The sequence below is a fragment of the Falco biarmicus genome, chromosome 3 (genome assembly GCF_023638135.1).
Source record: "Falco biarmicus isolate bFalBia1 chromosome 3, bFalBia1.pri, whole genome shotgun sequence".
Classification (NCBI taxonomy): Eukaryota; Metazoa; Chordata; class Aves; order Falconiformes; family Falconidae; genus Falco; species Falco biarmicus.
The window spans coordinates 52,064,423-52,078,636 of record NC_079290.1 but is presented as its reverse complement, the minus strand read 5'-3'; the positions used below and the strand labels follow the sequence as shown (position 1 = coordinate 52,078,636).

General features: G+C 38.0%; 1 protein-coding gene across 3 annotated transcripts in view; it reads left to right on the top strand.

Moving 5' to 3' along the window:
• ASXL3 (ASXL transcriptional regulator 3) overlaps positions 1-14,214 on the top strand; it is a 132,915-nt gene that overhangs the window by 68,668 nt on the left and 50,033 nt on the right. The window contains exons 2-4 of one of the 3 annotated variants that reach the window (XM_056332549.1): positions 992-1,113; positions 5,765-6,126; positions 13,485-13,602. In XM_056332549.1, the coding sequence (XP_056188524.1) occupies positions 6,037-6,126; positions 13,485-13,602 (208 nt within the window). In that variant the 5' untranslated portion in view covers positions 992-1,113; positions 5,765-6,036. Of the gene's footprint in view, positions 1-991; positions 4,771-5,764; positions 6,127-13,484; positions 13,603-14,214 lie in introns of all 3 variants that reach the window. The other 2 variants (XM_056332550.1, XM_056332551.1) reach the window with 2 other exon arrangements.

The following is a 14,214-nucleotide window of genomic DNA, read 5'->3' as shown; positions in this document are numbered from 1 at the left end:
ATCATTATAAAGAAGGTATATCAACATGTAAGCCAGCTTTGAGCAGCGCTGGAGGACAAACTGGAACTGAGTCAGCAGAGGAGAATGGGGAAAAAAGTTGCTTAATTTCTGGATTAACGCTGTTTCAGCTGGGGAGTCTTAGGACACCAGTTGAGAGTGACAGTAATGCAAGGCAGTAAGAGTGGAAAGGTTTTTACAGCCCTTTCAGTCAAGCTTGCTGACTAACAAGACTAATAGCTTTCACGTCTGTTTAATAAAGGTGTTTTTTTAAAACAATTAATTATTTTTCTCCCCCCCTTTTTTTTAACCAGAAGACTTTCTATGTTTCACACATGTATTCAAAAGGCCGTTTAATCCAAGTACTGTAGCATTTGTTCATTAAAACATGTATTATTTAGAAGGCTGAGAAGTAGCAGTGTGTATTACCTGAGAGACCAGAATTCCTCTTTGCAGGATATTCCAGTCTACCTGTTAAACAGGAAAGTGTGTGTTCTCAGCTTTACCAAGAAGTACTTGTAAAATAGATGAGTCTGGCTCCCAAGAAGCCATTGCAATCTGGCATGAATTTACATATTTATAAATATTTCTAGAACACAGGGTCATCAGTGTCTCTTGTATAAATACATGTTTAGGCACATAACAATCCAGTAAACATGTTTTGGTGAGGAAGATAATTTTGTCTAGCTTCTGTGTGAAAACCATAGTTAAACTATTTCAGTTACCTTTCAGGACCTGAAAGGCAAAATATGCATGGCCTGCAGAATTGCAATAGAAAGGGTATGGTGAGGTACAACTGTTTGTGAATCAATGCATTTATTTAGAATATGGCTGGATTTTCAGCTCCTCTGGACCTCTAGACTAGCTGAATTTCTTAGAGAGAGCTGCTTGTTTTCCAGGCACTTGCTTTCTGCCCCCGCCCAGGACTTTCCAAGAGATAGGGAAGGCAGACCTCCCAACAGTATTCTGATTATTTTTTTTTCTTTCTATAAAGTTTGCCCAAAGCAGACATCTGAAGAACTGTCATCCAGTCGTGATTCGAGCCTTACTAATGCACCGGTGCAAAGCAAGCTAGTATCTTCCTTCCAGCAGCACACAAAGAAAGCACTTAAGCAGGTAAGCTTGTATTGACTGATAATCAATTGGCTTCCCTTTAGCATGTGTTTCAGTCTTATACAAATAAGATCTCAGCAGATTTTCAAGGCATTTCTCGGGATTTTTAGTGCTTTTTTAAGTGGTGTATTGCTGGGTTTTTTTTCTTTTTCTTTTTTCCTGATGGGTGCAGTCCTGCCATTTGTTGTGAGTTTGATGTTTTTTCAAGTGCTTTTCAAGTAAGCAGAATTGTTTATATTATCACATCCCTGCTTTTCCTATGTAAGCGTTTGTGCTGGAAATTCTATGTGAGGCTTAAAATAAATAAATAAATAAATAAAACCATTTTTAATTTCTGCAGATAGGTAAGAATCTGGGTATACTTGCAGTTCACTTTTTCTTTATGGTCTGTTAAGTAGTTTTTCTTTCACACTGTGTTTGACACTACCGTGTGTAAAAGTGGAGTAGTTTTTGCATTTTGAATAAGTTATGATTCGGGTGATTTAGGTTGCATGATAAGTAGTAAAGCTTGGCAAAAGTGGCTGATTATTGAAAGTCAGATATTAACTAAAAGCTTAACAATGTCAAAATTATTTTCCAACAATTCCGTATTAGTTCAACTTGCAGCCGGGCAAATGAAAAATTAAAAAATTATAACAAAAAAAAATCATTATCTCCTTTCAATTTTCAATATGTAGGAATTGCTTTAGTCTTGTAAAGACTACAAAAAAATGAAATACAACTTTTCTGAAGTGTCAGCATAACAAGATGATGATGTTTTAATTTTTCTCGTAACTCTTCTCTTAGTTATAGTTAATGGAAGTCCAGCATTTCATGCCAGGTTGTTGATTTAAACTTCAGTTAAGCAAAATCTGTCCACATTTCCTCGAAACACTTAAGTATTTGTGCTTAGTTTTTCATGCAGTTGGAGTTTAAATCCACTAAAATTAATAGACCTTTATGATTCACCTAAGGTGATCTTGTACTCAGAGGCTTTGAGGACTGGAAAAGATTGTTAGATTGGGTCTCACATCTGTTTGGTCAGGAAAACCAAGCAGTGGGCACAAAGCAGCTCACTAGCTGTGTGGACAGTTGTGAAAAAGACAGGTTTTGAAAAGTCTTATAAACAGATCCTTTGCGATACATGAACCTTCTTAGGGGTAGAGGGAGCGGGCAAAGGGAAAGGAGGGGGGAAAAAGAGCAAAGCCACAGATATTTGAACTTGTATAACTGTTCTACCATTTGTCACTTAGCAGATATATAGCATGGAGAATAATTTTTAAAAGGGCAAATTAATCGGAATAGCTTAATTAATATAAAAAGTCATAACATTGATGGAAGTCTTTGAAAACATTCCCTAAGGCAGTAGGGTTAGAGCAACATCAGAAAGTTAAGCAATCGATAAAAAGAAATTAGTTTTAATTAATTTGATGGTAATTAGATCCTGTACTTCAGTGTATGAGAATATTATTACAGCTATCAGTAAAATATTTTCTCTGTTCAGAGTATTAGACAAATGGACATTTGTATTGTGGCACAATGGAGGATTTTTTCTTTGTTTTCTGTAAAGCTTCAGGTGTTGCTTACTGCTATATACATGCTGCAGATTTGATTTAATTTGATATTTTAGCAGAGTTGAATAAACTTTAACAGTGATTTTATTTATAAAATTGCTGTTGGAAATTTATTCTTTCACTTTCCAATCATTCCATTGCTTTTATGGATACATACTACATAATTTGTACAAAGAATCTGTAGCACCTTTGAATGCACAAGACACTTTAGACAGTTGTATGCAGTGCTCCTCCAACTGATACTGACTTACTGGTTCCATGCTAAAGTACCAGAAGATGAGCCATCATCATCCTCCCAGCAGGTGCTTATACTATATAAACATCTATATACTATATATATGTTGTAATTGTGTCTTCCCTAGCTACTGCATTTTTTCTATTACTGAACAGTCTTCACAGAATGAAAACCTACAAGATAGTCTTTCAAACAGTGGGTTCTTCACATTAACTTGATCTTGTGTGTATTTGTTTTGTAATCCATTAAAATTAAAGTGAGAGGCAAGTTGATAATGTGCAGTACTGCTTGAAGATCTGACCTAGAATTAGAAGATTTTTCTCCACTGTTTATCTACTTACTAACCAGTCTAGTCATATGTAATTAAAGTGTTATGTGCTGGATTTATGTATGATTTGATTTTTAATGAATTCTAGAGGTATATTCCTGGGTTTAGATTACAAAGAACAATCTCAGGTTTCCTTGTAACAGCCTGCATTTTAGGATGTTCTCATGGATCAAGCTAGTGTCACAACACTGCATTTCTTGAGCTATGCTAGGAGCTTGGAGGTAAGGGTGTTTTCTGAGACCTGGCTCTTGGTCTTGATTCCTCTCAGGTAGCAGTGGATCTGGGGTGCTTTGCAGGGGCTAAGGAGGTTTGTAGTTGCAGTGGACTCTCACAGGATCATGTCACAGTTCAGACCTTATCTCCCCATCTTTCAAAGGCTGGGCTGCCATTTTGGTCTGGAAACTTTCTAGCTTCACCACCTTCCATAGTGTCCTTGTTGGGAGAAAGGTTTTGAGTGTTTTACTGGTGAGTGTGTTTCACGCTTCTTTTTAATTTTGGAGGGAGTTTCAGTTTTTTCCTCTTTTATAGTATCTGAGTGTAATGTCCAAAATACTAGTTCCCATTCACAAGGGTTGAGACAAGAGTCTATGGTGTAGAGCTGCATTTTATGCATGGCTTTCTGATGGCAGATTTTACAGATTTCTGTTTCCCTTTTGCTGTTGGAAGTGCTTGGGTATGTGTGCCCAGCTGTTGCTGATCTAGTACCTTTGAAAAGAAGGTTTATGGCATGCTGTCACACACTTGATTTCCTATCAGTACTGATCAGTTCCATACTGATTTACCTCATTTTCGCACACGAAAGTTTTGGCATGCAGACCCATGTAAGCACCTCTTCCTGGGAAGGTACTGAACTACATCTGCATCTGCTAGCAGTGGTACATGGTCACACTACTGTGTGAATTATTCTTGGTCTGGACAAGGCTAACTCAAGTACGGACATCAAGTCATGGCATAGTATCTACCATGCTCCTTTCTGGTCCAGTTTCTGTTCCATTGACTTGAGGTGATACTTTTTTTGGAAGTCTTCGCTATGTACAGATTTGTCTGTATCTATCAAGCTGTTCTTGGAACATTTCTCAGAAGAAACGGTTATACCTGCAAACTGGCCTCACATAGGTAACACTGAGCATATGTGAATATCCAGGACATTGAGGTGGTATTAGTGTCTGTTGGACTCTGATAGCCAAGTATAACACCTTGTCCATCAGTGTACCAGTTGTTTCCTGGGGCGGTACCAAGAGAGGATAAAGAACTTGAAGATGCACTCTAACGATGTCTGGGATGATAGTAGACCTCCCAGACATGGAAGAAAATCCTGCCTCACTTTTGGCACTTTGGAATCAGCACCAAGAAGGGTACCCATAAATTTTCTGTTGGGAGAAGAGAAGGATACTCCATTCAGACTCAGGATCTGAATACAGACCAGGACATGTCTGAGACTGTGCTGGGCATCCAGATCTCTTTGTAGAGACAGAAACTCCAGAGACAGCAGCCAAGTGGGTTTGGGAGGAGAGAAGCTCAGGAAATAAGGGAATCTACACAAGGTATGTTACTGCTGTGGTTTGTTTTGTTTTTCTTAACTTTGGGCTTTGTCTGCATGCTTGGTGGCTGGGTTCGTATATGTGCCACTATTTTATTCATAAAGTGGGTAGATGCAGTTTTTTTTTATGGAGAAGGCACCCATCCATGTGATCTGTTCTTACAGTAGAAGTGGCAACTCCACACCCCCTTTTTTTCCAGTGGATGCTGTCAGGCCCCAAGCAGTAAGATAGCTGTGGGGAAGTTATGGTTTGGCTCCTGTGTTGCTTCTGAATTATAGGATGTTAGACCTGTACAGCTCCAAATAACATTTGAGGCTGACTTTTCTAGCTGTAATTATTATTAGAAACCAACCTACAACCTGAAGCAACAAGAGACCAAATTTCAGACCAGAATGGTGAACAGTGTAATTTAGCCCTGATTTACCCAAATTCACAGGACTAGTTTATCAAGATTTCCTTGCCTAGGTTGACACTGAAGATGGAATCCCGATCTCCCTTGATGCTGGCGGGGATTTGCTTTCCTGTCTTCAGCTCAGGCACACTGCTTATCTTGCTTTGAGAGAAGAACAAGAGCAAACTCCCCTGTCTTCCTCCTTCCACACTCATTCTGTTAGGACTTCTTTACTTGACTACAGCCAGATGCAGGTTATATTGAAGCATTTTGCTGTCTGTAGAAAGTAATCCAGTATGAGTCTGTCTGTGGTGTCTATGCTTTCACTCATTTGAGCAACTACTCACTCACGTGTTCTGCTGTAAGCCTGATATATTTACCTGCCCTCTTTTCCCTTTGTTGCCCCCAAAGAAACAAAGATGACAGAGGATATCATTATGATTATGTCCTTATCACTTAGAATTTGAGCACAGGGTGTCTTTCTGAAAGGCTCTGATAGTCCACTGTGAACGGAGAAGTAATTTTTAGTACCGAATTCCTCGGTGTAGAGAGTATGCTGCTGTTTCTCAGTGTCTCTGTTAACCATTTTCCTATGTTTCATTTCAGATGCTACAAATTTACCAAGGCCACAGTTGGAGAATTCTGGCTCCCTAGCTGAAGCATTTGATCAGAAGTCTGGCCCAATAAGTGATGATTCTTGACAAATTTTCCTGTCAACAAATGGAAAGCAAGGAAAACATGTTGGTTTTTGACTTCTAGAGAGACATGGGAAGGGACAGTGGAATTTACAAAATGCACTCAGGAAAATGGAAGTTCGAAGATGGTTAAACTGATTTTCTGATTGCCAAGACAAGTCTAGGGAAGAGGACAGAGAAACTATGGCAGGGAGACTGCATAATGGGGAAAAGAAGCTGGAAGAGCAGGAGCTCTTCAGGGAGTACATGCATTGCCCGAAGGCAGGCTGCACGGTATGTCCCTCTAAAGGTCCCTATGCATGGGCAGCATGTGCCAGCTGCTCAACACAGTGCTTTGGTAAGAGACAAGATAATGTGTATGAGACTCTCTTCTGGGTCATCCCTGTGGTTCTCAGCCCTTATCCATGATGGGAAGAAAGGGACAGGAATCCACAAAATCCCTGTATTCTTTTTGTACCTCTTTTTAATAACTAGCTCCCTGTTGCTGGGGCATTCTGCTTGTTTGTTTTTCCTCTGGGGTTGTTTGCGTAGCATGCTTTTTGCAGCACTCCTGCATGTTTTCTGATTTAATAAATGTATATTCCAGAATTTTGTACTCTGAGGAGTAACTAAGAAGAATTTTAAAGCAACTTTGGAACAGTACTGTGTTGAAGTGTAGTTGTCCCTTTACCTCAATGTAGAATAGTTAAATGTTCATTTAAATCTACCATTGCTACATAGTGGAATCTCCTTCCCAAATATAGGTCAAAAGCACTTTGTTCTTTTCTGTAGAGGCAGTTGCTTGTCCCAAGTCTCAGACAGTCAAGCTGATGATAGCGGCCTAATTCTAAGCATCGCACTTGTCTGATGACATTTTTCTTTAAGTAGCAGGGGGAGCTATTTAAGATGGATTGGTCATTGCTACTCTATTAATGACAAATATCATCACTGGAGATGACAGTCCCAGACAAGCTTTTCCAATGATGTTACATGATTTCTCCATATAGTGGCAGTGGATGTCTAAGTGAATATCTTCTTCTGGGCCATATGAAAAGAACAGCTTTTGATTTGAATAGTTTATAGCATGGAATTATACCCAGGTAAAAATTAATCATGCCTTGATTTTGAAGTGCTTCTTAGAAATGGTTGGCCTGTTACGGGAAAGACAGGAGTTGGAACAGCTCACAACTCTTCAGAGCTCTAGGAAGCCTCCTATAAAATGCTGACAAGCAGTTATCTATAAATGCTGTTCCCGGAGCTGTTGTGTAGGTCCCCAAAAGGCTGTGTGCGCAGTGCTTGTGGGCATGTGGCAGAACCCAGGCTGGAATAAGATGTCTGACAGAAAGGCATTCCACTGTAACTGCTCATATTGGTGCAATGTAAATTCTTTGAGAAGTAATATGACAAGATTTTTGATCTTGAGAATAGTAGTCTAGCCGTGAAGCCCCCTCTGTGTGTTTTGGGCCCTGTGCAGAGTATGTTTGTAAATTTGATCTAATGGAAAATGTTGATTACTGTTTTAAGATTTTGTATTGACATTGCTATCTTTATTTTAGTTTGTTTTTAAACTGCTTTCAACAAACTGTTTCCTTACCTATTTGTGCTTTGTTGTGCCAACAAACAGATTTCCCCATAAAGCACTTTTCAGCTGATACATATTATTACTTTAGTACTACACAAACAATTTTAAAACAACCAACTCTCTTCTCTTTGGAAAAAAGTGTCACTAAGTCGATGCATATCCCATCATCATTCCCATTCATGTACAAGTCAGAACAGACACTGAACACATCACATGGGGTTTTGTCCTTCTTTCTGTTGTTGGGAAAGCAACAAAAATGTTTAGTTTGCAGTCTATCATGATTGCAGCAACTGTAGCTGTGAATGCATTATTGTATCCTATAGAGGATAGTGCTGGCTTGTAGGTGTACAGACACGCACATAAATCTCTGTCTCTGCGCCACAGATGTCCAAACACTTTAGTTCAATGTTGGTTAATATACAGGTAAATGTTCAGTTGTTAATGTATACTGTAGTTGTACAGAAAGACCCTGACCGCTGCTGGGACCTAAAGAACAAATACACAACAAGAAATTATTTTGTTCCATATACAGGTATAAGTGTCACAGGGTAGGAGGCATGGGACAAAAATAGATAGTTATTTGAGAAGTTGTTATTAGTGTTTGAAAATAAACCCAAGGTCTCCAAACTTCCAGCCTGGTGTTTTGCCACTACTCTTTATGATTGGTTGTGTACACTTGGCACCAATACTGTTTTGTTTGGTGTAGAAGTTTGGTTGGAAGTAAATTAATTTACTCTATGCTTTCAAAATGGCACTTTGTATTTTTTAGCTGTTTCCATAAGACATCTTTATTATTGTTTTAATCTTAAGTTGGCATGCTTATAACTGAGTACTTTTACTATATGTTTAATATAAGTAGCGGCATCCTGAAAATAATGTTTGTTCTTCATGATCTGTGGTGCTTGCTGTTTTATTTTAACTGCTCTATGTATCCATGAAACAGGTTGCCACTGAGATACTTTAATTTAATAGAGACATGGGAATTAAAGACTGTCTTAATTTTACTAACAAAATGAGGGTGAGAAGGAGGACAAAGACTGAATTTTATGGTGGTGTTAAGTGATTCAGTGATAAACTATAAATCTACTTCATCTTTGCCAATTTGAGATCCATGACCATGATGTAGACTTGTTATTTATTTTGTGCAATAGACTTTTCTCAGTGTATCCTAGTGTTTTTCACATGGCAGAACAGAAGAATTCTATAGCTTTACATTTCTGATCCATAATGTGTGAAATTTCAAAGGTTACATTTCATGATAAGAGTTTCAGAGTGTAGACTTGACATTTACGGAATAAATAGAAATCTGGGATGATGTTGCTTAATGTAACCAAGTGTTACATATCTCTGTTGTTAATAATTTTTAACATTCTCAGCATGTCATGCATTTAAGCTCAAATGAAAGTGGTTTTCTGCATTAATGGTTTATCTGTATGCTGCATTTTTTCATTCTGAATTGAAAAGATGTAGGAAAGAAAAATAATAATAAAATATCCTGAGCAGAGCAGTAAAATCAGAGCATAGAGCTTGACATTTTGGTTCTGGTGCTTTTGGGGATGTATTTTCCCCCGCTCTTCAGTTACCTTTTAGTTTATATTGCTTCCTTTCATTCCTACCTCAAAAATTATTTTACTAGTTTTTACTGAAGAGAGTCAACCGTTTTGTCACATGGGTGAAGAAGTCTTTCCTGTGTTAAGATCATCTAAATATGAAACAAGTATCCTTAAGAACAGATAATGGCATTCATGAAACCTCCAACACACTGCCATACTCCAGCAGGGGCATAAACTCCCCGAGAAAGAGGAGACTTGCACTTTCCACCTCTTTATAAAAAACTGCTTGGAATTAGAAGATCACTGTTAATTGCATGGTGTTTTTCTTTTGCCATCTATCTTCAGAGTTTGTGTTTTCTTAATATTCATCTTTTTATGTTATTTTGAGTTCTTTGGATGAAAATGGATTGATAGGTTACTTAAAGATTTTGGAAATAAAAATAATTTCATTAAACAAATCAGTTATGCCAAGCCCTGTTTAATGACCGTGGCAGTGTTATTCAACAGATGGTCACAGGTTCATTTTTATGAATGGGAATATTGGGAATTCTCCATACTCATTATGTGCAAGAGATTCACAGATGTCCTTTGCAAATCTACTTGTGAAAGGCTTGATGTAAGTACTATATTTTGGTGGTGATTTTAAGAGAGCTTTTAATGTTTAACTTGTATACCACATGAACTTTCATTTTCTTCCTTTCCTTTTCTATTTATGTGCTGTACAGATAGGATGGTAGTAATGTTTTACTGAATACTTCAACAGTGATCAGTTCTAGGAATTTACAACTTGCAGCTTTTTTAACAAGCGTTTAGCACAAAATGATTGAATACATTTGGAATGTAAAGATAGAGTCTCAGTAAAGAAAACATATACTTTATGTAACCTATCATATGTGCTATATGTGTTTCTCTCTTACTTTCCATAGTAAAAATGACACCTTATCATTTGGTAGATATAACTGGCTCTTTCTTGCATATCTGCAGGAAACCCAGCTAGGGGATTATATATATCTAAATATGGATGAGATGCAAAAGACTGTGTCAGTAAACGATGCCAAGGTAGTTTGTGTTACTGTTCTGTATCTGCAGTGAGATCTGGAACCTTTTTTCTTTGGAATAAGTTATAAAATTTCTCATTTTCTTCAGTGTTAGTTACGAATTTGACTCATCTACTTTGTGTTTATTCCCTTCACAAGAAAAGCCAAAACGAGAGATTTATTTGGTCATGGTGACTAGGAAAGCACTAAATTAACTTGGTGCACTAAAAGCTCAATATAATAAAGTGTTTGGTGTGTGTTTCACTTTGAGTAATCCCATTGATTTCCCTACTAAGTAGAATTAATCTTGGGATGTAAGATTCTTGTCTTATGCTACAGTAGTCTAGTATCCTAAAATTGATATCCCTCAGGCTCTGTGTAGGGAAGTTATATATTCATCCTCAGCAGAGACTGCACAGAGAGTCCTTGGTCTACACTTAACTCCTGGTGTTTCGCCTTACTAGTAACTAGGCATCAGTTGGCAATTTCTCCCTCTGCTGGATTGCTCCTGGTGGTGTCTTACAAAGACTTGTCTATCCAAAATTTCAATCCCTGCAGCTTTAAAATTAAAGGAGAATTTAACACAAAATTGTTGTGGTTAGCTGGGAATAATATTTCCCACTAAACAGGATGACTGAGCAAAATCTCAGCCATCTTTTTACTTTGCAAATCAAATGTTAGATTATTTACTTAATACTTTTGTACCCTTCTCCCCTGCCTCATATCTTTCCTTTGACAAGTCAAAAGTTAGAGGCATAGCAAAGATTATTCGTCTGTTCTCTGGGCACAGTGTAATTCATTGGTACTTCGTATTAAAACTTTGACTTACATTTTCATGTCCACATGGTTTTAATTTTTCTTCCATTCTACAACCTGTCTTTCAGGTGTCCACTTGTGTAGCTTTAATGTCAGCTTGAATCATCCTATACAGACTGGTTTCCAAAGTTAACTATGGGCCCTGTGTGGCGATCACTTCCTTGCATTGTAGAACTGAAGGAGGTGGAGGAGCGACTGGCAATGAAAGAGAGAATGTTAGGGAAAAAGATACCCTGAAAAGCAAGTGTGTGTCAAAGGGAAATGGTATATTTAAGGTTTGTGCTTGATCCTCACTTGTTGGGATGCTTAGCCTGTAGCTCAGAAGTGGGCTAGGCTCCAAAGTAAATGGTGCTGGTAGCAACGTTTGCCTGCTGCCAGCCGTGTTGCCCTGTCTTGTGGCTCTGAGTGTCCGGAGAGTACTGGGATGAGCCGTGTTGTCTTGCATTTGTGTTCTGTGAGCAGGGGGTGGCCTGTGCTTCTTGGAAGTGCTAGATCAGATAATGCCAGATTGTGTAAACGTGTGCTTAAGGTCCACAAGTGGCTTTCCTGTAACACGAAAGAAGGTAAGTGGTGCACCTGACAAAGACAGGGTACCGCTGCCCTTGCTGCAGCGGCGGGTGTCACCTAAGGTGTACAAATGCTGACTACCTGTCATTGATGGAGGATACACTGCTGCTTACTTTCTCTCATTTGTGGGAGTTCAGTCTAAAGCACTGAAAATCAACTGTCAGGCTTTACAAAGAATCTACCTTTGTCACCGTGGCTGTATAAATCATTAAAATGGTATTTCCTTATGGATGCTGGCAACAAGGCTATGGTCCCTGGTAGAGATGGAGGTTGTCTTGAAAGGTCAGGAGGAGGCTGGAAGAGAACATGGGATATTGTTTGGGCTCTTACTCATTTGTCTAGGGAGGATGACGCTGAAGATCATTATTTCTTCGCTTTGCTCTTCATTGGCCAAATCAGACTCTGGGGCACAACAATACAAAGTTTGCATTGTGGTTATATTGGTATGCTGATAGCACAGAAGTTGGCTGTCTTTTGAGTTAATTTTTAGTGGACCGTTTGTTACTGTCTCAGTAGTATTAATATTAAATGACAATCACCTGTTTTGACACTTAGCTTGGCAGGGCTGTGGACTGAGGGTCATCTTTGGAATTTTTGAGAAATGTTAACATTTTGGAATTTTCTATCCATGAGTCTGGCTGTGCTTGCTCAATACCAGTATGAATTTTCTGTCTTTAAAATGTGTGAAGTATAGGCTGTTCTTCATGGTTTTCTGCTTGCGTCTTTGGTTCAGTGCAGATCTGACAAGCTTCCTCTCTTTGTTTGATTTCAAGTGTTCTAATTTACTTTTTATTGCACAGTGCTTATGTGTATTTTAAGAAGTGTACTATAAAAGGGGTTAATCTATGAAATAGCTTTTGTGTGGCTTGGTGTATTTTATGTTGTGTAGTGTGTTATTTTGAGGAATAGAGTGATATTGATTTTTTTTTTCCAGCTGTTTTTTTTTTTTCTTTTTAGCTATGTGAACATTTTGGAAAGATATTACAGATTAATTGAAGTTACAGACTTAAACCTTATAAGGCATCAGTCATCCATGCTCATAAACCTACAGGGGTAATTCTTATCGAATACATTCCTTGTTGATGTTGTATTACTTTAATAAATCCCCCCAAGATCATAACAGAAATCACAGTTATAAAGAGAGAGTGCACAGTAAGATTGGTGAAAAATAGACAGGAGGATAAGAGAGATCTGCATTAAGCCCAGCCCGTTCTGATTAATTCCAGAATTTTAATGCTTGCAGATGTATTAATTAGCAGGTATTCATATTTGTATGTTTTAAGATCTTTTGAATCAGGTATCATGTTCCATATAAAACAGTCTGACAGGTATTTGCTATTTCTAATCTTTAAATATTTTGTATTACATTATCAACCCTGTATTCAATCCATTTATGAAACACAAAGCACTCCCATTTGTAGAGATTTATTCTTGTATCATTTTTCCCCAGATTTGCCAGAACACCATCGTGTTCGTGTTCTGAAGGTTAATGCCCAAAGTCAAGCAGACAGAAGCCAAGTGCTGCAAGGTTTCCAAGATTAGGACTGATTCCCTTCACAAAAATAAATGATTCCTGCCATGTTCAGTGATTTTGTGCAGCACTACTCACGGCTGAGTGAGTGCATCAATACTGTAGTCCTTACATGCTGTACATACTGATGACACTCTGTGTTAACTTGATTGACTGAGCAGTATACTGGAGAGGATGCACCTGCGAGAGATGTGCAGACATATATATTTTTATTCTGGTTTTGAAACATTTATTTTACATTTTTTTCACTTGGAAGTCTTAGTTTCACATTCCATGGGTTATCATGTTGTGCTGTTAAGGTAGAGCAAACAGTTATGTGCTTCTTTGTTGTCAAAATTGTATTGGAAAATGATGTAAGGTGCATCTTCTTTCTCTATTAAAAAAAGCCTGATTTTATATTTTAAAAGAAAATGACATAAAGGGGACGAGTGTGAAGTCTGGCAAGTAGCTATGTAAATTTTGCTTATTTTAAGAGATTCAGTTTAATGGTAGAGATATGTCTCATGTAATTCACTCATAAGCATTATTTTTTGTTACATTTTTATGTTTTGTTATCGTTTTTGTAGGCTTTAAGACAACAGCAGAAAAGAAGAAATGGAGTCTCAATGATGGTAAACAAGACTGTTCCTCGTGTTGTTTTGACACCATTAAAGGTGTCTGATGAGCAGTCGGATTCACCTTCAGGTAAATAGCTAAAGGACTGTTTGCAAGATCAGCTCTAGTCACAGAGCCTTCCTCTGAATCAGCCGTGTAGCATACAGAATTTGGAACTGCTGAAATAATATTTCCACTTGGTGGCTTTGCTTAATGTCTTTATTTCCTTATCAAATGTGGTGTCTCAGGGATGGAGATTTTTCTTTAATAAAGAATTAAAGCGCACAGTAAAATGACAATTGGTGATAGCAGCTGCTTTAAAGGAATGCAAAGTAAGATTTTTTTTGGCTCTGGAACTCTAATGGAGGACTGCATGCTGGCATTCAATGCCACAAAAAGGGGAGGGGTGGGGAAAGAGGCAAGCTTCTCTGTGAATGTGAATTTGTGTCTCAATTCTGCATTGCAATACTCAGATCCTTTTGTTACCATTTCTTCTTCTGCTACCATGCTTATCACTGCAGCATAACCTTGACCTTTAGTTCTGATGGTTGAGTTGCTTCATTTTAAGAGTTTTCTATGTTTAACACGAATTGACAATTTTATTTCCAGGGTTATCTCTTCCATAAATGTTTCTTCACAAAGAAACAACCTTTTTTTAGCTTTTGGATTGGTTTACTGCCCCATAACTTGAGGTTAAAATAT